The sequence below is a fragment of the Centroberyx affinis genome, unplaced genomic scaffold (genome assembly GCF_046629955.1).
Source record: "Centroberyx affinis isolate AG114_WGS23_722 - 3 ecotype Tasmania unplaced genomic scaffold, CSIRO-AGI_Caff_v1 ptg000214l_1, whole genome shotgun sequence".
Lineage (NCBI taxonomy): Eukaryota > Metazoa > Chordata > Actinopteri > Beryciformes > Berycidae > Centroberyx > Centroberyx affinis.
In genome coordinates this window covers 145,775-167,732 of record NW_027278905.1, presented here as the reverse complement: position 1 = coordinate 167,732, position 21,958 = coordinate 145,775, and the positions used below count along the sequence as shown (strand labels likewise).

General features: G+C 45.3%; 3 protein-coding genes across 3 annotated transcripts; 1 reads left to right on the top strand and 2 right to left on the bottom strand.

The window, feature by feature from the left end:
* Positions 1-51: 51 nt before the first annotated feature.
* Positions 52-5,866, top strand: LOC139662284 (WD repeat-containing protein 19-like; the record flags this gene model as incomplete). Its single annotated transcript, XM_071540930.1, has 16 exons — positions 52-109; positions 404-550; positions 771-853; positions 936-1,019; positions 1,109-1,255; positions 1,452-1,576; positions 1,700-1,809; positions 1,960-2,028; positions 2,160-2,237; positions 3,261-3,357; positions 3,460-3,584; positions 3,797-3,878; positions 4,035-4,185; positions 4,359-4,482; positions 4,606-4,682; positions 4,998-5,866. Coding segments are annotated over 16 exons (1,672 nt in total), but the record flags the coding sequence as incomplete, so codon positions are not given.
* A 1,670-nt stretch (positions 5,867-7,536) lies between these two features.
* Positions 7,537-16,825, bottom strand: rfc1 (replication factor C (activator 1) 1). The gene is made up of 23 exons (XM_071540956.1): positions 16,728-16,825; positions 16,077-16,232; positions 15,891-15,966; positions 15,604-15,717; positions 15,124-15,431; positions 14,790-14,864; positions 14,574-14,651; positions 14,133-14,480; positions 13,898-14,011; positions 13,546-13,725; positions 13,179-13,283; positions 12,614-13,031; positions 12,242-12,354; positions 11,925-12,039; positions 11,674-11,762; positions 11,321-11,458; positions 10,753-10,848; positions 10,363-10,616; positions 9,983-10,100; positions 9,703-9,848; positions 9,176-9,389; positions 8,362-8,547; positions 7,537-8,235 (listed from the first exon to the last, which is right to left on the bottom strand). The coding sequence occupies exons 1-23, from the start codon at positions 16,728-16,730 to the stop codon at positions 8,134-8,136; spliced, it is 3,546 nt and encodes a 1,181-aa protein (XP_071397057.1). The 5' UTR covers positions 16,731-16,825; the 3' UTR covers positions 7,537-8,133.
* Positions 16,826-17,581: 756 nt separating this feature from the next.
* On the bottom strand, positions 17,582-21,705 carry rpl9 (ribosomal protein L9). The gene is made up of 7 exons (XM_071540945.1): positions 21,567-21,705; positions 21,341-21,456; positions 20,678-20,773; positions 20,218-20,350; positions 19,831-19,911; positions 18,328-18,457; positions 17,582-17,745 (listed from the first exon to the last, which is right to left on the bottom strand). Exons 1-6 carry the CDS (start codon positions 21,610-21,612, stop codon positions 18,351-18,353), a joined length of 579 nt encoding a protein of 192 aa, XP_071397046.1. The 5' UTR covers positions 21,613-21,705; the 3' UTR covers positions 17,582-17,745; positions 18,328-18,350.
* Positions 21,706-21,958: the final 253 nt, after the last annotated feature.

Here is a 21,958-nt window from a genome sequence, read left to right as displayed (position 1 = left end):
ACACTAGATGTGATCAATGTACACTAACTGCAACTCTCTACCTCTTTGTAGTGGAGACTATGTGAATGCACTGTCACACTATGAAAAAGGCATGACCCATGACAAAAAGGTAAGTGTAATATATCTGATCTCATCTTCTAGCAATGCTAACCTCACAACAAGTTAAAAACTGCAACCTGCTAAAGTGATATTTCACTTGCGTATAACGATTTCATTTTTCACTGTGCTTTCCAAGTGTGACCTCATTAGCTGTGAATATTCAACACAGCGTGGCTCCTGAAGTGTCTATTTACCACACTTACCACTATGTTCTTTTTTAGTTTTTGTTTTTCAGAATTCATTGTACTCTCTCCTGCCCTGACCTCCAACTCCATCTCTCCTCCATCTCTGCCTCGCTGTGTAGTTCCAGGAGCACGACGAGGCGTGCCAGGCGGGCGTAGCCAGGATGTCCATCCGGATGGGCGACATCAGGAGAGGAGCCGCCCAGGCCATCCAGCACCCCAGCAGAGTCCTCAAGAAGGAATGTGGAGCCATACTGGAGAGCATGAAGGTAGAGAGTCGACTTCATCTCTCTCTCTCTCTCTCTCTCTCTCTCTCTCACTCTCTCTCTCTCTCTCTCTCTCTCTCTCTCTCTCTCTCTCTCTCTCTCTCTCTCTCTCTCTCTCTCTTCTCTCTCTCTCTCTCTCTCTCTCTCTCTCTCCCCAATGCTTTTGAGCGTTTTTTGGCCTTTTTGTGCCTCTGCTTTTATGTTTTCCTTTCCTTTTATACAGCAATTCTCCGAGGCGGCTCAGCTGTACGAGAAAGGCCAGTATTATGACAAGGCTGCATCGGTCTACATCCGCTGCAAGAACTGGTGAGGCAAATTCCAATTCCACACACCAACACACAGACCCGTAAATGTCTTTTCCCCTCTGACTATGTAACTCTGCACTCAGGGTGAAGGTCGGCGAGCTGCTCCCACACGTCTCCTCTCCTAAGATCCACCTGCAGTACGCCAAGGCCAAGGAGATGGACGGCAAGTAAGTTCTCCCTCTGTTTGTCTGACAACAGTGAAGTATATTGTTGAGAAAGAAACTGATGCCTGTGTGTGTGTGTGTGTCCGCGCCAGGTATAAGGAAGCAGCGCAGGCCTATGAGAGTGCGAAGGACTGGGACAACGTGATTCGCGTGCTGCTGGACCACCTGAACAACCCGGAGGACGCCATCCGCATCGTCAGGGAGACGCAGAGCATCGACGGCGCAAAGATGGTCGCCAGGTAGGACCAACATGCACAGGCGTACACACCAACACTCACCCACACCCACACACACACATGCGTAACCTTAACCCTTACCCTAACCTAAACCTAATCCCAACCTTAACCCTAAACCCAAGCCGTGACTCTAAATTTGCCCCTTGAAAAAGTGTGGCAGTCAAGTATTGAATGTTTAAAAGCAAACCCCCTTTGTCAGGTTCTTCCTGCGGCTGAATGACTACGGTTCAGCCATCCAGTTCCTGGTGCTGTCTCAGTGCAATGACGAAGCCTTCCAACTGGCACAGCAGCACGGACAGATGGAGGTCTACGCGGACATCATCGGTCAGTCTGTGTGTGTGTATGTCAGTGTAGAGCATAATGGGTACACTACACAAGTACAATTTGAATATTAATTGTATGATGGTTGGTCTGTGTGTGTGTGTGCGTGTGTGTGTGTGTGTCTAGGCTCCGAGGCGACACAGGAGGACTACCAGAGCATTGCTCTCTACTTTGAGGGGGAGAAGAAACACCTGCAGGCTGGCAAGTTCTTCCAGAAGTGTGGCCAGTACAGCAGAGTAGGAGTTCATTTATATGTTCAGACATTGATTGGTTGATTCATTCGTTTATTTATATGTGCAGTCATTGCTCCATCCACCCATTCATAACTGTATTCGTTGAGCCAGTTAGGCATTTTTTCTTCCTCTCTGTCCCTCCGTCTGTCTCAGGCCCTGAAGCACTTCCTGAAGTGTCCCAACACTGATGACAACCTGGCTGTCGAGATGGCTATTGAGACGGTAAGAGTTGTGTGGGTCAAACCGGGAGGTTATGAATATCCCAATGGATTATGTACATATTTTTGGATATTCTATTGAGTGTGTGTGTGTGTGTGTGTGTGTGTGTATGTGTGTGTGTGTGTGTGTTGTAGGTGGGCCAGGCCAAGGACATTTCCCTAACCAACCAGCTGATAGATTATCTGATGGGGGAGAGTGACGGCATGCCCAAGGTAACCAATGAACTGGAACTTTGGAGCCTTCTCTTTTGCATTGAACTCATTTTCTGTAACTTTGATAGCTACATGTTTTTGTTCTAGTATTTCCAATGACAGTATTACCCATACTAATAATCCCATTCAGTATTGAATCCATTGTTTTTATATATATATATTTTTTGGTTTGTTTTTACCACTCATTCTCCTTCTCGCTATCTCTCTCTCTATCTTTCTCCTTGTCTGGTGCTTGTGTAGTGTCTCTCAGTGAGTAGCACGCAAGTGTGTTGGTGTGTGTTCATGTGTATATGTGCGCGCAGGCGCTGCCTTCGTTTGGTCAACAGTCAGAACAACAGGAAACCACATTGCCCTTTTCTTCCATTCTCTATCTCCTATCCTGAGGTTCATATGGCATTTGAAAGTGTCGGACTGATACAAGAAAAAGCTTTTAGTCTGAATGCACTTTGGAATATGAATTTGGAAGAGAGGGCTAATTTTCAGGGAAGTGAGATGCTAGGTATGTGTGTCTCAAGTCCAAATCAAACCTGATGCTGTATTCACACATCTTGTATTTATAAAGAATTGGATGTAGGCCAACTGATTTGTGGTCAGAGAGCTAGTAGGAGCTGTGAACTGTATGTTTTGGCAGTTTGTCTATATGATAGGCAGGTGGGCTATTAGTCAGTATGGAAACTGTGTGTACGTGTGTGTGTCTTAGCTTATGTACAAATTTATGTACATGTGAGTATATCTGCATGAGCATAGTACCCACTAATGCTTTTGCGTCTTTGAGATCAAGCCTTTACTACAGTGTGGCAGTAGGACTGTGTTTTGCGTGAAACTGTCCTTTTCTTCAGCTTGCTCTTAATCATCTGTGGGTGAGGTGAAGGAAAAGACACCATGTTAGGGAAAAGCTGTGTTTTATAGACACTTGGAATGCAAAGAGAAAGAGTGAGCGAGAGAGAGAAAAAGATGGCGAGACTGAGTGAGTTTTCTAAAAATGCTGACGATTGGCTGACCTGTGTCCCCGCCCCTTCCCAGGATGCCAAGTACCTGTTCCGTCTCTATATGGCGCTGCAGCAGTACAGGGAGGCTGCTCGCACCGCCATCATCATCGCCAGGGAAGAGCAGTGCGCAGGTACATACGCAGTCACACAAACACCAACGAGGAAGTAACGCATTTGACATAACCTTAATTGTATGTTTCTCTTTTGTTTGTTTGTGTGTGTTACTCTTACAGGAAATTACCGTAACGCCCATGATGTGCTGTTCAGCATGTACACAGAGCTGCAGGCCCAGAAGATTAAGATCCCTGCTGAGATGGCCACCAATCTGATGATCCTCCACTCCTACCTGCTGGTCAAGGTCCTTACAGCCATAGTAGCTAATGTCACACACCAATGATGCTTGAGAGGATGTTATGTACTGTAATCACTATGGGGAATTGTCCAGGGACAAAGTCTGTCAAGCATCTCTTAATCTGTCTTTGAAAAGAACCTTTAGGGCCTTATGGCTTTATTTCCATCTCCACATCACATAAATGTAGTGCTCTTGACTCTGTAAATGTTTTTCTGTAGATCCATGTAAAGAGAGGAGACCACCTAAAGGGCGCACGCATGCTCATCCGCGTAAGCAACAACATCAGCAAGTTTCCCGCACGTGAGTTCACACATTGGGCTTCATTTCCCAACACCAAACTGAAATGCCATGTGAAAAAAAAAAAAAATCACCAAATCTAAATGAGATTCAAAAGTAATTTTCCATTTAAAAAGTTCAAACAAATGTGTGTTTGTGTGTGTGTGTGTGTGTGTGTAGACATCGTGCCCATTCTGACGTCGGCGGTGATCGAGTGTCACCGCGCTGGGCTGAAGAACTCGGCCTTCAGCTTCGCCGCCATGCTGATGAGACCGGAGTACCGCAACGAGATCGACCCCAAGTACAGGAAGAAGATCGAGGCCATGGTTCGGTGAGCGACAAGCATAAACACACTTCTTCCACTCTATTTTGCTTTTCCTTTTCAACACATCTGTACTTCTCTCACTTTGTCTCTCTATCTCCCCTTCTTCTTTCTTACATCTCTGCCGCTCTGCCTTCCACTGGTTCTGAATCTCACTTCTGTCCTGCTCCACCCACATCTAGTCGGCCAGATACGTCAGAGCTGGAGGAGGAAACTACTCCGTGTCCCTTCTGTGGCTTCCAGCTGCCACAGAACGAACTGCTGTGCATCTCCTGCAAGAACAACCTGCCCTACTGCATCGCCACGGTACACACGCCAAACACATCATCACTGACACTGAATAGTTTCCTTAGACTTGAATCACTTGATGTCTGTCTTTGATTCTTGTTCTCTCTCTCTATCCTCCATCTCCCTTTTTCCTGTTCCCAGGGTCGCCATATGCTGAAAGAGGACTGGTGTGTGTGTCCTCACTGTGAATTCCCTGCTCTCTACTCGCAGTTCGTTCTGTAAGTGATATGAGCTGCGCGCAACTCTTTACAGTAACTGGAGTTGTCACATAGCTAGTCATTCACCAATAACCAAAATCACATGTTCCTATAATCAGACACTGAATGTGAATATTTTTGAACATGAACACTCCCCACCCAAGTGTGATACCAGAGAATCAAGGTTTTCACCCTTTCTTACTTTGAGAGTTAATACAAAAACTGTTCAAGGTGATTGCATAACTGTGTGAATGCAGGTTAAGAATGGATTGTCCTTAATCCATGTAATAGAAACTTTTGGTTATGTTTGTATCTGTTTTTTCTTTGTGTGTCCAGGCTGCTGGAGACGGAGAGTGTGTGTCCCATGTGCTCCGAGACTCTGAGTTTCAAACAGGTGAAGAAGATCTCTGATTGTTCCGGCTATCTGCAGCCGGATGAACTGGAACAATGATGTAAAAACAACAAACACACGTGTAAATATTCATACGTCACCCCAATGTTTTAGGGTGACAGATTTTGTATCTGTCTTTATATACTTAAAATCTATAATATTTTGGAAGTAATGTATACAGTATAGTTTTGTATGAAGAGGAAATGTTAATAAGAGTAGCATAACAGCGGTGATGCAAAGGATGCTTCATATGCTGATAACCAAAAATGGGCACAAATTAGATTAAAAAATGCAATGTATTTTTAGGTGACAGGGCCAGTAATGAAACCTTTTTGTTCAGCCATCCGTTGTCTCTTTTCTTGTTCATAACATTTGAAAATACTGATTGCCTGAACTTTTTTGCTGACTCCTTTTTACGACTTTCCACTGAAGCCCCTGAACTTCTCTATGCCATCATTTTATTTTATTTTTTTTAATCTAGGTCTTAAATTCAAACTTTGCACATTTTTGAGAATAACACCATAGAAGAATTCATAGGCAGGAGTCAGAGTCAGACATGGAGAGTTATTTCTGTACCAGTGCACATCTGTCTTTGATGGGTGAAAAAAAAGGTGTTCACTAATGTCACTGTGACTCCTGCAGTGTCTACATCAAATTGAGGATTTGAGCAAAGTGGTTCGTCAGCCTTTGTGCCTATAGTATGCTGCTTTAAATTTTGACCAGAGTAAAGTTCTATTGTTTCTTTGTTTCGTTTGTTATTTTTCATTTTACCAGTGCTCTGTATTTGTTTTTCCAAGTCTCTTTCCAGTCTTTTACCAAGTTCTTTTCCATCTTCTTTGAACTTCATCTTTGCCTCAGGAATTTTGCTCTTTTGTTTTACTGTATTACAACCATCTAATGGAGGCCAAACAATAAAGTCACATTTTCAATGTAGAGAGGAGTAAGCTTGCTGATTAGAGCAGAGATCCAACAGAAATGTCTTGTGTAGAGGGAATATCACCTTGCCAAATCCTGAATAATACATCTTGCTTTGTCAAAAACATACAGCAGCTCTGTATAACCTGCTTCTGGTTGGGTGCTCAGCCAAAAACTACAAACCAAGCTCAGATGAGTCCATAAAAAAACACTGGAATGGCCAAAAACGTATTAAATTCATTAATTATTAATGGCCAACATCTGGCACGATTTGGTAAATAGCATCTGATGTGGTAGAATTGAAGTTATTAGTGATTTGCATTTTAGTTGACGCGGCTCGCTCGCTCGCAGCACAGCCGTCCATCGTTGGGAAGCTGAAGATGCCAGCAGGCAGGCAGGCAGGGTTAGGGGTTACTGTTCCAAAACTGAATTCAGACCAGAAAGTGAGCTTTGAAAGCTAGAATCTCAGCAGCTGGCCAAGTAATCGCTGAGTCACTGGTATTGATCAGCAACCCTATCAACTTTAAGAGATATATTATGGTTGTGCTATGGATCATTTTGGACCTATATATAATTTGTCTCTTACATACCTGTAGTACAGTATTGGCTCCCAAGTCAGCTGTTGAAACAGCGAGCTCTGTTGCTAGGCCTCTTGCTGCTAAAAACGAAGTTTGCACACTGATGCTCACAATGCACATTTCATCATCAGCTATGTGAGGTTTTAAAATTTACAAACCATGAGCTGCCTATAAGCCCCCAGGTGGAATGATTAGGCTATATTTATTTATCTTTACCCGTACTTCACTCTTCCTTCTTTACCAGCCAACCAGTCAGCTGCCGTGTGCATCCAGGTCAGAAATATGACAGTGCAGATTCACATCACCTGATTCACGATCTTTTTGTCAACTCATCAGTTGGTTGAAGAACAAGCAAGTAGATAATATTATGTACAAGAAGTGTTTTACCCATTCTGAGACAGGAGTGTCCCATTTTGGGATCAAAAGGTGACAAGTTTGCATCCCTGTTACGTTATCTATCCTCTCCCAGTGAATTGAGGTCCAGTGCTGACAGTGCTTTAGTATTTACTGAAATTGTAGAATAAGGTAAGCCTGTCACTAAACCTTCATATCTTTATCCATTTGCCATCGTTATTGGTGGTGTGATTCATCATAGTTGGACAGACTCTCGCTGAGTGGGACTTTGATTGTGTTGCATAAACTGAAGGGCAGCTCAAAATCTCATGAATTTCTGAGCACAGTCGGGTCATCTGGTATCTGGTCTATATTTCCTATCCATCTTCAGGGCAAGTGTGGACATACAGGAATGTGATCTCAAACTCTGAAACCTAGAATTGAATCTTCTTTAAATCTAGTTAAATGCCAAATTTAACTGCAGCCTAAAATTACGGCTACGTAATTATTCAAAAATAAAAGCCTGTTTCTATTGGTCCATTATAGTACCCTACTGTGGTGTAATGACTGTAGGCCATCTGGAGTACGGCCAGCTTTCACTCAATACAGGACAAACATATTAAACATCAAATTTGAAAACTGACACCCATGAGCTAGACATTTCTCTATTAATTCTCATGAAATTTTTACAAAATTGCCATGTACAGGAAACGTTCTCTGGCAAACTGGTCATCAAAGTGCTCACTATAGAAAGCAGAAGTATTATAGTTGTACAGAGTTCCATTGTAGTAGTAGTAAAAAAAAAAGTAACAGTCTTTTACACTACAGTTACATTATTTACAGCCTCAACACCTGAACCACAAAGGGGTGACTTTAGAAATAGGCTATATTCCTTTAGAGGCATCATCCCTATATGCTGCTGACATGATACTGGATGGACAAGCGGCTCATGAATATCATTTGTACAGTGTGGAGACATTCTGATGGAGACATTACAGGAAGCACAAACCGGAAACGCTGCCATTTCTCAGCTGATGCGGTTGGAGTGGAGTGTTTGGGCGAGGGACATGGGTCGTAGTTTCCTGCCGTTCACTATTCAAGACTCGCAAAGTAGAGAAACTGGTCAAGGCTCGTTAAGGAATCAATACAAGCCTCATGAGGAAGTGCAGAGGAAGTGTTACAGTGTTGTTGTGTTGTTGTGTCTTTGTGGCGGGGCAGACGGGGACAGTTTGTTTTCCTCCTCGCTGGTCAGAGCTCATTTCTTAGCTTTGCCCTTCCCCTTGCCTTTGCCCTTGCCCTTCCCAGAATCCTCCGTCTTCTCCTTCTTTGACTCCTTGGTGGCTTTGGCCTTCTTCTGCTGCAGGGAGGAACAAGAGACAGGGAAGTGATCAGATACGAACTGAGGCCAGCTATGAAAAAAAACAACAAAAAAAAACAACACACTTATTACAATCCCAGTTATCCGCAGTCGGAGTGTTCTTACTTTGATCATGGCGTCGGCTGTGAGGCCTTCCTCCTCTTCCTCGGGCTCCTGGGACTCCTGGTCCATCGCCTCCCCTGCCACCTCAGACTCTGCCCCGCCACCGCGCCGGCCCTTCTTGACCACCTGCAGGGAGTAGGGCGTCAGGTGGACCTCACGGTTGTACGCCCGCGTGAAAGCCGCTTTCACCTGGGAGGAGGAGACGGGACAGGAGTGGGGTCAGGACTCTGCATGACACAATACCCTCTGACTTATGACTTATGAAATCACAACAGGTGGTTGGTCTTTCCACTATCAATGTATTTTATATGTTTTAGTCATGTTAGACAGCTGTAGGATAGAAATGCTGGTCAGTCTCGAGTCTGAAGTCAAGTCTCAAGTCTAAATGTAGAACACCAAGTCAAGTCAGAACAAAATTAGAGTCCAGTATCAATTTAATATCTTAAAGAAAAAATATCTAGGACTTTTCAATGCAAAATTGTTTTAATAGAATAAAAACTTGCTAAGTGCATCATAGACAAGATCTTTTGTCAAGACTTTAACCATTTTAAGTCACCAAAGTACAAGTCAAAGTCAAGTGCCAAGTCACCAGAACCCAAGTCAAGTCTCAAGTCTTCTCTTCATGCATAAAGTCATGTGACTCGAGTCCCCACCTCTGTTGAGCATATAATAAGGCATGTGGAGTGGCATTGATCTCAACCGGTGTCACGACTCCCATTCTCATTAGCAAAAACTGTACAAGTTGGTGATCTGAGCATTTGATCATCTTTGTTATCGTCCCCAATAATCCCAGCACATGCTGCTCCTCCCTGCTGACCTTGGGGTCCAGTTTAGAGTAGGGGTCGGGCTGCGCGCCCCACACGCTGATCTCCATGATGCTGTCCACGTCCTCCTTGATGAGCTGGTAGTCGTCCAGCAGCTGCACGGCCTGGCCGGCGCCCTCTGCTCCCTGCCTCTGCAGCGGGCTCAGCAGCGCCCCCCGCAGGTAGGGCAGGTAGTCCTGGTTCACCGCCTGTCTGCTGCTCAACGTCCTGAAGGAAGGAGGGAAAGAAATACAGAAGTAGGGAGAAACAGGGGGAGCGGAGAAGAGGGGAGAATTTAATGTAATTACTAGTAATGTTTCTTGGAAGAAAACTTTTCAGTCAGCACACACGCATTGGTAACTATTGTATGAAGTCCAAAATCCCCCTGAGGACGTTCTCACCTCGTACCTACTGCATCACCATCGTACCCATAATCGTAGTAAAGAACGTCCTCAGGGAGATTCTAGCTACGGATGTGTGTGTGTGTACGTATGTGTAAACGTCGGGAACAGCTGAAAACAATGCCGTATGTGCCACTCACTTCAAACTCATGTGTGAGGCCAGCTCCTGGACGATGCGGGAATGTTTACTGGTGGACGAGTACTTGCCCAGCCAGCTGGGGAAGGTGGGGAAATGGTTCATATAGCCTCGCATCAGCTCCCCTGGTAACACACTGGCATAGATGGCCTGGAAAACACACACACATACACACAAATACAATGATGAACTTGCCTGAATCCTCTTGTGCACAAACAGAAAAGCCTAGTAATCAAAAGGTGTATCTCTAGAGTGTGTTGGTGTTCACTATACTAAGTATTTACCTGGGTGGGCAGCAGTGACCAGTTCTGTCTGGAGCGGATCTGTCTGTCTACCAGGTCTCCATCACAGATCGAGTCGGCCGTCTTGCTGAGCAACACCAGATGGGACTTCAGATTACCACTGATGGGAAGAGAGAGAGATACACAGGAAAATATAATAATGCAAGTTAATTCTAACCTCATTTAATGGTACATGTTTGACAAAAGTTGAAAAAATACATAAAAGGGATAATTATGTTTACACTGTTGCGTTGGGATGAAAGGTTTGAGTGTGTCAGCAGATGCTATAACTGTTCACCCTGCATTCTCAACCAGGCTTATGAGCAAAGATGCTTGTGTGTATACAGATATTGAATATCGCAGCGTATATCCCCTTCTCTCACCTGGCGGCCGCCGGTCGTACGTTCAGGTAGTTCTCCTGAACGAAGAGCGGCGCGAGCGAGTAGTCGTGGAAGAAGAGGTCGGACTTGTCTATGAGGCTCATGCGGGCGGTCTCCTCCCCCGAGGCGAACACCTTCCTGCACACGTCGAAGGGCCCGAGCTTCATGTCCTTGCGCGCGCTGGCTGCGTCAGACTTGCACTGGTCGTACGTCATCACTTTGTCCTTAGCCGACCACATGCTCAGGTTGTGTAGCACCTGGGGAGAGGAGGAGACGGGCGGCAGGGGAACGAGGGAGAGAGGAAGGCAGGTTTAGCAAAAAAAAAAAAAACGGCAGACGAGAGACGTTTTTGGGGCCTGGTGGAAGTGTTTCCTTCTCCTTTGGCTTCTTTACCTGCCGGACATCCTGATTGGAGGCCAGGATGATTTCGTTGAGGGCTCCGGGCGGGATCTTGACGCCCTCCTTGAAGGTTATGGACATCATGGCTCCCTGGAGAACGGGAGGAAAGAGGGAAGTAAGGTAGAGGGAAAAGTAGCAGAGGAAGGGGAGAGTGAGGAGGGTTGGTGGGGATGTAGAGAGAGAGAGGAAATTGATTCAGTGAACTCGAGCGTCTCCAGTGTTCTACCTTGAAATCTAATTGTGACGCTGTTATTAATCGTTCAACAGCAGACACCTGGTCTCCCTTGTCCCATTCATGAGCATCCTGACTATCCATTAACTTTATCGTTTTCCATACTGCTAGCTTGTTTCACAGCTGCTATCCAAGCTCTTCCTGGTTGGATCCACACACACCCTAACATATTTCCGTTTACATTGCTGTTGGAGCGATCGGATCATCAATGCATCTTGGCGTGCATCTACACCTGGATTTTTGGGTGTTTTACCTCCATCCAAATACAATCCAGCCAGGAAGGAAACATGTTGGTGGCAGATGTGAAGGGGCGCGTCAGTGGGTGTGTACCTTGATCTGCTCCAGTCGAGGCCTCTGGAAGCGCAGGTCGAAGCAGTAGTTGGCCAGTGACCTGATCTTCTGGTGGTTACGATCGTTGCACATGCAGATGATGGGAATCTTGGTCTGTTTGATCAGGCCAATCATCTCCTACAGGAGGCAAAAGGTCAGAGGTCGGTATCAGGAAGCATGGCAGAGGACACAAAATAATATCTAGATATCTAGATGACAATTGGAGGTGCCCCCTTTGTTATCTTAAAATATGTGTCTCCTTTTCACCTCTATTTTTGTTGTAAAAGTGAAGAAAAAAATGACTAACCTCTGAAAATCTAGTCAAACTAAGAAAGAGATGTGTGTTTGTGTACCTGTATTCCTCCGCGGTCCTCGTTGCCGGCCATGCCATCCACCTCATCCATGATCAGGACGTGTTTACTGCTCACCGTCTGAGAAGTGCCTACACAACACACACCCACCAATAGTCACACATACAAACATATATATTTTAACAAGACACCCTGTCATTGTGCCTCTTTAAAGGGTGGCGTAGGTTCAAACATGTAAGAGATGGGAGAAAGAGAGAGAGGCAGAGAGAAAAATAAAGAGAGAGAGACGTTACCGGTGTAGAAGTTCTTGATGCTGGTGTTGTTCAGCGACTCTGCGATCACCTCCTTCAGGCTGTTCTTACTGCGCGTACAGCTGGCATTCATCTCCACGTAGCTGTAGCCCAGCTCCTGCAGGCACGCACACGCAGGTAGAGGGAGAATGACACAATGGAGTCAAAAGGAGAAAGGGCAAAATGTTCAAGCTTGAACTCGTCCCAAATTGGATTTGTGGGTGCAGCAACGCATATGAAGAACATTCTCACAACAAAGTATTCAGGAAACGTCAACGAGTGACCAAATTGTGTGTGTGTGTGTGCGTGTTGAGACTGACCTCGCAGACCAGGGCAGCCGTGGTAGTCTTCCCCACCCCCGGGGGTCCAGACAGCAGCGCAGCCTTCAACGCTGATCCATCATCTTTCCCTCCAAACTTGCCAAATTTTGCAGCTGTAGAGCAAGAAACAGTATAAAAAACTAAGAGTTACACACAGGTACAGTCTGTTAGGAGCTGAAACAAACTAAGCTTTGGTTACTCATTTCAACAGTGGAAGAAAAATTGCTTTGTGTCATTGCTCAGAATGTGGATGGAACACCTCCAAGATGTGCAAACGTGCACACAGCCACACACACACACACACACACACACACACACACACACACACACACACACACACACACACACACACACAACCTCTGTCTCTCCTACCTGGTGGTTTGGCAGCTCCCCCGCTGTGGTGCTTGTGCCAGTTCTGCAGCCAGCGGAGGAGTTTATTGGCACAGCTCTGGTCCCCCTGCTGGCCAATCACAGACTTCAGAGAGCGGGGGCGGTACTTGTCCACCCACAGCAGACTGGCGCCCTCTCCGGTCAGTGACGGAGAGGATGGGGCTGGGGTGGAGGAGGAGGCGGAGGAAGAAAGGCCCAGCCCCCTGCGGGCCTCAGAGGCCAAGCCTCTCCGGGGCGTGCCGCCGCTATCTCGTGCGCCTCGGCCCGAGACCAGGCCGGTCTTGGACGGGCTGGGGGTGTGAGGGGACCTGGAGTTACCCTTGGACGGGGAGATTTTCTGGGCCTTGGGGGTGCTCTTTGAGGGCTGGCTGGTGGGAGACCTGCTCTTGGAGGCCTTGCTCTGTGTGACATGGAAAAAGACGCCACAAGAAATACAATATGTCAAAATCAAATTCACACTTACACTTGAAAAATGCCAGAGTGAAGTGACACCTTTTGTGTGCAAATGAGGCTATGACTATACTGCTCAGGGTATGTGTGTTCTGACCTCGGCCTCAGCAGCGATCTCGTACTTGGACTTCTTTCCTGGTTTGGTTCTGATCAGCTCCAACAGGCCGTCCTCATCCAGGATCTTGGTGCCAAAACTCTCCGCCTGAGCAGCGAGGGAAGACAGAGTATAAAGCCAAACTGTACAAACATGGCTAGAGACAAAACAGCAAAATAATCTGCATGGCATAACACATCGGTGAGAGGATGGAAAAGTGAATTGAAAGCATAAAAACAAAACTCAAAGCATACAGAGACTGAATAAGGGTGAGCAACACTGAAGGAGAGAAAGTTTTAGTGTAAAAATTAAGGCATCTTCAGAAAGCCAAATTTAAGATTTTATAAAGGACCCGTGGCTGGCTGGTCACCTTCTCGGTCTTAGACGCCCCACTGTCTCTGCCCAGCACCAGGTAGGTGGTCCTCTTGCTGACGTTGCCCGTCACCTTGCCCCCGTAGCGCTCGACCAGGGACTTGGCAGCGTCCCGCTCCATGGACTCCAGGACCCCCGTCAACACAAACACACAGCCCTCCAAACAGTTCTCTGCTCCCTGGAAAACACACACACGCACCATCACATACCATTAGTGATCAAGCATAAGACAAAGGCAGTGCGAGTGAATCAGCAAAATCAGCTACAGAACAGAATGTCTGCAGATGGTGGGATGGTTTAGAGGTTAGGGAGAGACACTGGGTGCTGCATGTAGCGGCTGTATGTGTTACCTGGGGTATTTCCTTGGAGCCCAGAGCTCGTGGTCCATCTCTGTTGAGGTAGTTCCTGTAGGCTGAAGAGTTGCCTCTCTTCTTCTCTGCGTCATCAGGACTAGTACTTGTGCTCTGCTCACATTGACAGAAAGGGGAGAGAGCATCGTTTCCACCATGAAGAAGATGCACACCGTGTCTTGATTTGAGATTACAGATTTAAATATTTCCAAGGTAAAGCGTATGAGCGGCTCACCTCCGGTTTCTTGGGGGATGTTTTGAGTGCGGTGGGGGTGGTCGCTGTTTTGGGTGTGAACTTCTTGGCTGGGCTCGAGGGAGTGAAGGGCTCCTTTTTGGGGGAGAACTTACTTTTTGTGGGCGAAATGGGCGTTTTGCTCTTCTCCTCTTTCTTCACCCCTTGCTCCTCATCCTTTCTCTTCATCAAGGCCAGCTTGGAGCTGGCCTTGACAGAGGCGGGGTTCTTCTTAGGGGACGGACTGATGACGTCCTCCGTCACGCTGCCCATCCCGTTGGTCTTTGACGGGCTGCTTGTGCTGCCAGGGTCTGTGCCGCTCTTTTTGGGAAATGTGGTGTCCTTACGAGCCTGGATGAGGACACACACACACACAAAATGACATTTACCAACTAATGGTGTATGTAGGAAGTGCATGTATGTCTGTGTGGTTGTGTTCGTCACCTTCTTGGCGTGTGGCTCCTCGTCCAGCATGGCCAGCGTTCTGGCAAACTCCTCATCGTCATGAACCTGTGTTTCCAACTGAGTGAGAGAAGACAGGGTTAGAAGGAGAAAGGGTGAAAGAAAAATATGGATTGCACGCTCACACAGGTAGGCAGTTTTGTTAATACATTAGTAGTATAGTAAACAAGTAAGTAGCTGCAGTGAAGGACAGCCTACCTCCATGTCCTCATCCATCTGGAGCTGTCTGGCGATCAGCTCATCACTCATCACATCATCTGGGTCCTGAGTTGGCTGAGGAGCAGATGGGATTTTATTAAACACAATCGGACTTACATAGTGTTAGTATGTGGCAATTTTGAGAATTCATAGAGGATCATTATTTGACACTCTACTGAACAGGCCTAAGTAAAAGGTTCAATGTATAATACTCAGAGAAAGCCATGATCATGTAATTTCGGATAAATACATGAGACAAGTAAGAGGGTTTGGAGAGAACAAATAAAAGATGAAGAAAGAAGAAGGTAGAAAAAAATAAGGGTTCAATACTCACAGCCTTCCTTTTGGTGCTGGCTACCAGCTTCTTATCCGAGCGCTGAACGCTCGCACTGCCAAAGTAGTCCAGCACCGAGGTGGGGGTGCGTTTGGGCTGGGCGGGTGGGGCCGACTTAGGGGTGACAGGTACAGGAGGGGATTTCACCCCCTTTCTCCCCTCGGCGGAGGAGGGCTTAACGGGAGACTTTGTCGCCTCCTTGGCCGCTGGCCGAGTCTTCTCTGCACTGGTCTTTGTTGTTTTGGAAACGCCATTCTCCTTGGGTTTGGAGGTCTTCTTCAAGGACAGAAAGTTGTCACTGTCTGAGTCTGCAACCAAAAATGGAGAAATAACCGATCAAAACAGATCATTCTTCAATTACCAAAACAAGTTATTTTGCATAAGAGCTGGAATGAGACAGTCTTTTGGTTTGGCACTAGTGTGTGTACATTTGTGTGCGTGTGTGTGTGTTGCACTACAATGAACCTTAGTCGACATCACCTGTTTCAGAGACGTACTGCACAGGATCCTTTTTGGGAGGAGGTTCTGCCTTGCTGGTCTTCTGCCTCCCTTTGGGGGATTTCTTTGGCTTTTTCTCTGGCTCTTCCTCCGAGTCTTGACAGGCAGAGAGACAAGGATGCATTAGATATAGAGACACAAGGTGGGTGAAGAGCAACTGACAAGCTGCTGGTAACAGTTGATAAAAGCTAAAGGTTTGCTACTGACTGTCTCATCATTAAATCAAAGTAGAGATGAATGGTGTGGTAATGCAGAGCCACTCTTCTTACCTGATTCTATGACTGCACGCTTCTTGCGTTTCTTCTCGCTGTCCTTCTGTTTCTCCTCTGCTTTGGGGCTTGTGATCTGTAGCACATGAACCATAATTAACCGTAATGAACCACTATACAGATTCATTAGCCTGCATGACTCAGGCTCTGCAAGTAGCGGGGCAGAGCATCACATGATTTCCTTGCCTTGGGAGACGCTTTCTTTTTCTTCTTCACGTCGTCCTCCGAAGAAAGAGACTTCTTATTTTTCTTCTTCTCTTGCTCTGTGCTGATGCTTCCATTTGGGGCTGGTTTCTGCACCGCAGGTTTGGTTGTTGTTGGTGCGAAGAACCGCCTAATGTCCTGTTCCCCAAAATGAGTCATGTTAGCTTCAAGGCAATCACAGCAGGACACTACCGACTGGGTGCACAGAGCCTCGCTGCATGGTTATCTATATGTTGATAATACAAATCAATGTATTTATATGCAGTTTGTGGCCACCATCTGCAAAACTTTCACTTTTTGACATGCGTAATGCAGGAAAAACAGATGCATCATTCAAACATTTGGGTTTCGTAACAAAACAAAGCTGTCAAATGGCAAATTTATATAGTTAATAGGAAACAGAGCAAAGACATCAATAATGTGCTGCTTGCTGAATGTTACGAGCCACCTCGCTACTTCGCTAAGTTATCTTTTGTAGCGCCAGCTAACATTAGCCCGCTGGCTTGTGTGCATGCTGCGAAACAGCAGACAGGTTCAACAAGACAACACCAATATTTTCATGCAACGAGACGAGTTTCCTTTAACAGACGGCTCACTGTTCGAACAAATCAATAATTAGATTGTGTTACATACCATTATCAATACTGTAAGTTTTCTTGCTGATAGATGTCAGATTAGTTGTCAAGGCAGTAGGTAAATCCTTGGCGCGAAGTACGATTATTCTGTTGGGTGTCGCCTGGAAATGACGTTGTAGCGGGAGCTGAATGGGCGTGCGTCAGCGTGCGTCTCCCGCTGTAATGTACGTAATGTCGCTATACATTCATGAGTTTAGTGGAGTGACTCTTCTACCCAGCTTGTGGAAGTCGTGCGGACTCTTAAGTCACATGTTTTTGTGCTGCTCTACATTGGTGTGAATATTAAAATAAACTTGACACTGACGCCAACGTCACGGTGCTCGTTTCTCAATCCTTCAAACATTTCTATTTATTTCTCCAGCTGAAGTCACTTGTACATGTTGAATCATCACCTTTATGTCTGACTGGCTACAGTGGTCACCTACACCAGTGTCTTCCATGGTAAAATATCTACGACTACGATCACTCCACTACTACTCTCTACTGTGCAATTGGTTTTCAGAGCTGTGATTAAGATTCATTGCAATGTATCCAGATGGGTGTATGTCACGGAAGTCGTTAAGTAGAGGATATTTTTTTGATCATGTTTACTTCAGTTTACAGTTTGCATATAAACAAAAGGTTAAGTTTTCAGTCATCTAGAAGAAGGGCACTGAAGACAGTACATGAATAGTCCACTCTATGAAGTATTGATCTCAATGAGACTTCCTGCTTAAATAAAAAGGAAAACAAATTGCATCAGGAAATCTTTAATCAGGACGTAATCACAACCCTGAGCACACATTGTTATGAATCTACCCGATAAAGATAGCAAGTGACAGAAACCCCTAAAACAAGAACCACAGAGGCCAGTTTATGTGGAAAACTGGGGATGAATTTTATTGGTCATAACAGGACATAGATATTTTATTCGACATCCGTTTCCACCACGGTGGTCTTCTCGCTGACATAGATGCCGTCCAGAAACTTCCTGATGTCCTTCTTCCTGACCGTGGTGGCCTGCTGGATCAAGGCCGCTGGAGAGAGACGAGAGAGTAGAGTGAGAACAAGGAACTGATCACATGCAACAGCAAGGTGGTGGTTTACTGGGAATGTTTATTACAATAAAGGGGCCACAGTATTGAGACCTGACATTTATAATGCATCAGCCTAGTTGACAGAAGCACTGATTATGTTTGCCTTCATTTGAAAACATCCAAATTATTCCAACATTTAAACAAGTTAGAGCTCAGATGCATGCTACCGTTAGTGGGATATCCTGACAGTATACTGGAGCCAAGTTAGACACATGCACAAACAGCAATTTAAAGCAATCAATAACAGACAGCTCAAACTAATGTCAAAAAATGACAGTATTCCTTTTGTTTGAAGAACCTAGTATGTAAACCCACCTTGCATTGCATAATTTAACATGGAATTAAAACACCTCTGGAACAGGAAAATGACAATACAAAAAACAGAAAAAAAGGACAAACATCTCATATCACCACCATGATGACAGAGTGTAAGACATACAAAAAAATAAAAAATAAAGTATAGACAGAGACAACAGGCTCCCCCTGTAGGCCACAAGGGAAGCTTTGGCAACGTTCTCTAACCTCTACGAGTGTAGCTGCAGTTTTTACTGATCCGCTTCCACTACTGTTCCCTTCTCAGACACGTAAATACCATCCAAGAACTTTCTGATATCCTTATTTTTGACTGTGGTGGCCTGCTGGATCAGAGCGGCTGGAATAGAGGTGATATACAGGTCACACAGGGTCAAGAATCACAATCATTACAGACTACAGGTTAGGAGGAGAGATGGAGGGAATACTGATCGATGAAGGAGAGGGAAGAGGACTGGAGAAAGACATTGCAATAGGATACTGTAAACGAGACTAAACAAAGTTTGAGAGAGGACATGGGGGGGCGGGGGTAAGGGGACAGTAGCATCAAAAGAAATATCTGGATTCACAAAACACTTGATTTGAGAGAGGAGAGCTGCTGGAGAATCTAATTCACAGTGGAAATAAAATTGAGGTACACTGATACCATTGTTGTGGACCGAATATGAGTATATAACTAGGTATACAAGTCTGAATACTTTTGACCTTGAAGTTAAAGAAATCTTCACATCAACAAATATCATAAATCTGATCATATCTTATCCTGGTTTTTATTTTGTTCTGGAAATAACCAAACAAATCTGCATAATCACATCACACTAGTTGTAATTTCCTGGTTTGCGAGCATCACCCAATACAAGAACTTTAGCTTGGCATCAATGCTACTGCTATCAGTGCACCTCGAATGGTAATGAGGACAGCATAACTGATATGGCATGAGGTGAAGACAATGATGAGAAAAAAAATCAAGTTGTCAAGATCTACATGAAACAGTCCAGGGGAATGATGAACTGTCAAAATGTCTAAGGGAGGAAGAGTGGAGGTGTGAAGTTGTCTGGGAGGGTTGAGGAAAGTATTTGGGAAGTTCTACATGACAAGGATGTGGGTCGGACGGGACTAAGGCATGTAGGACTAATTTCTACACCATAGTACAGCTATTGGAAACTAGTAATAGACATATCCAATGATACAGAAATGTCTATTGTACATATTCCAGAGTTCTGGCCCTACACCAGTCACATGTTAGTATGTCCTTGGTTTTCCTTTACACATCAAGTCCCAATAATATTGAGACATTTAACAGATAAGTGGCCATGGCTTTACTGGTGGATCTAGACAGCCTCACTGCTAGTAGAAGCAGTAAGGGGATGGGGTTAGCTTAACAGGTTTCCTCTGGATTTTGTGTGTGTATGCGTGTCCCTAAATCAATAAAGCTCAGGTTTTGTTTGACAGAATGGGAAATAATTTGGCACCAAGCTGCAAAGTAGTGTCATTGTGGTCCCATAAACTGGAAAAAACCATGTATGGCCAGGGAAAAGAAAACCCATGAACCATCTGACAGATATGCAGTGTTGTTAGCAGGTGAGGAGCAGAGTGTATAGGGGAAATCTTTTGGAGGAAGAAAATGAAGTGAGGTTGTGTTAAAATCCTTACTAGTGTGGAGAGAGTAATGACCATATGCAGAGTGACTGTGGAGAAAGCGGATAAACTTACCTGAGTTTGACACCAGCTCAATATCATTACCCTCCAGCACCAGCTCATCCTTCTGGGCTGCTGAGACTGCACATGACACACCTGGGAGAAGGGGAAGGGTGACGAGTGGATAAGGAAAGGAGAGAGACAGAACATGCCAAAAATAATTTAACCATAGGCAGGGGAAAAAATCCTTCACACACAAATCTCAAATCAGACTGAGGAATAAAAAAAGAATTTTAAAGGAGACAGTTTGCCAGTTTTGTGTAACTTTCTCAAATTCAGGTATTCATACACAATTTGTGCTGACTGTAGGTGCTATGTCGCACCCCAATAATCCAACTATGACACTGGGAGACAGCTTGTTCCCTTGCAAAGACCATCTCTGCCTCCATCAGTCTTACTCACCGGGCCTCATACGGACACGGCGGATGTACTTCTCTCCCAGGAAGTTCCTGATCTCCACCAGAGTTCCAGTCTCCTGGATGACAACGTTGATGGGGAAATGGGCGTACACAGATCGCATCTTGTAGCGGAAACCCTACAGTCAGAGAGAGGGAGCGAGTGAAGTGGCGAGCAGGACAGATAGAAGGCAATAAAAACAAAATTCTTCTCCCAACAATAACTAGCCATGCGGCCACTGTAGCAGAGTACAGCCACACAATAGAAACCACAGGGACTATGAAAAAACACTAAGCCCTCTATAAAAGGCAGGGAGGCTCTGCTGTCACACAGCACATCATACCAGCAGTGTCACACTGAGGAAATAAAAACCATTCACCCCTCACAGTAGTGACAAGCTGGGACAAAAGCACAAAAAAAAAAGTGTGTGCCTGAGACAATCAGGTAAATTGAACAGCAGCCTCACCATCGTGACTCCCTTGATCATGTTCTGGACATGGCTGCAGATGGTGCGGACTGTGGCCAGCTCCTTCCTGTTTCCCCACCATTTATCCACACGGAGCTGCAGAGGACAGGACAGGGACATTCAATACATGAACTACATCACCCCTAAAAACTGTTGGACCCTCTTTAGCTAATAATTAATATACACCAAGCTAGTGGAGATGAGTAGCTGGTTTCAGTATCAAGAAACACTTGCTTGGGAACAAAAACATAACTATGTATTCAAGACAAGCTGGAGGCTTCCTACCCAAGGAGTTAACAGTGGGCCATGAGAGGCTGAACGGGGCGTATGATAACTGCTCAGTAACCCCAGTCAATCCGACAACACTGTCCACATTTATCCTTCTACCTTGGAGGGTGGAAACTTCGCAGCTCGCTTGAAGGCACTATAAAACTCACAGTAAGCTTATAACATCTCAGTGAAGCCAGACACCCTACCATCAAACACAATTTATCCAACTAGTTCTGTGCCTGTCAGACTCACCTGGCAGTGTCAAAGATAGCAGAATCAACCATCAGAATATTCACATGTAGCAGCTGTCACACTGACTGGCTTCAGACCCCCATTGCTACTTTCCCACATTCAGAACCACACAGAAACCAGACCGGAGAAGTTATAGGTTACCTTCTTCTGTTTCTTGCCCAGCAGGCTGAGCTCCAGGTTGATGTGGTTGAACTCCCTACGGAGTGTGCCACGGGGCCCCTTGACGATCACCGTCCGCCCCTTCAACCTCACCTCGACTGCACAGCCACAGGGGAGACAACAAGGAGTAAGATGCAGCACGCCTTTACATATGATAGATTCCAGGTTCATTCAAATGGCAACCATCTCTAAATCAATCATCTCTTACCATTTTCGGGGATGTCGACAGTCTGGTTGCTGAGAATGGTCTTCATTCTGTAAATAACAGGGATTGAAAAAAAGGTTATTTACATAGGTTTTAAAACCCGTTTGCGTTTGTAAGATTACTGCAGCTTCTGTTATAGTGTAACCTTTTAGTAAGCCCCTGTCCTCAGTTTTGGTTGAGGGCTGCAAAGTCTCCTGTCGTACACTATAGAAACTTCACAGCAAGAGGATGCTTTAATGTAACTTACTCCAATAGGATCAAGGTTAACTACGTAGCCCGAACAGTTTTCTGGCACTGTCATTTAGTCCAGTTTACATTATTTGCCATTCAACGTGTGGCACCAGTGTCCAAACACAGCTAGTGCTAATGCTAACGTAATGCTAGCTCAAGCATTT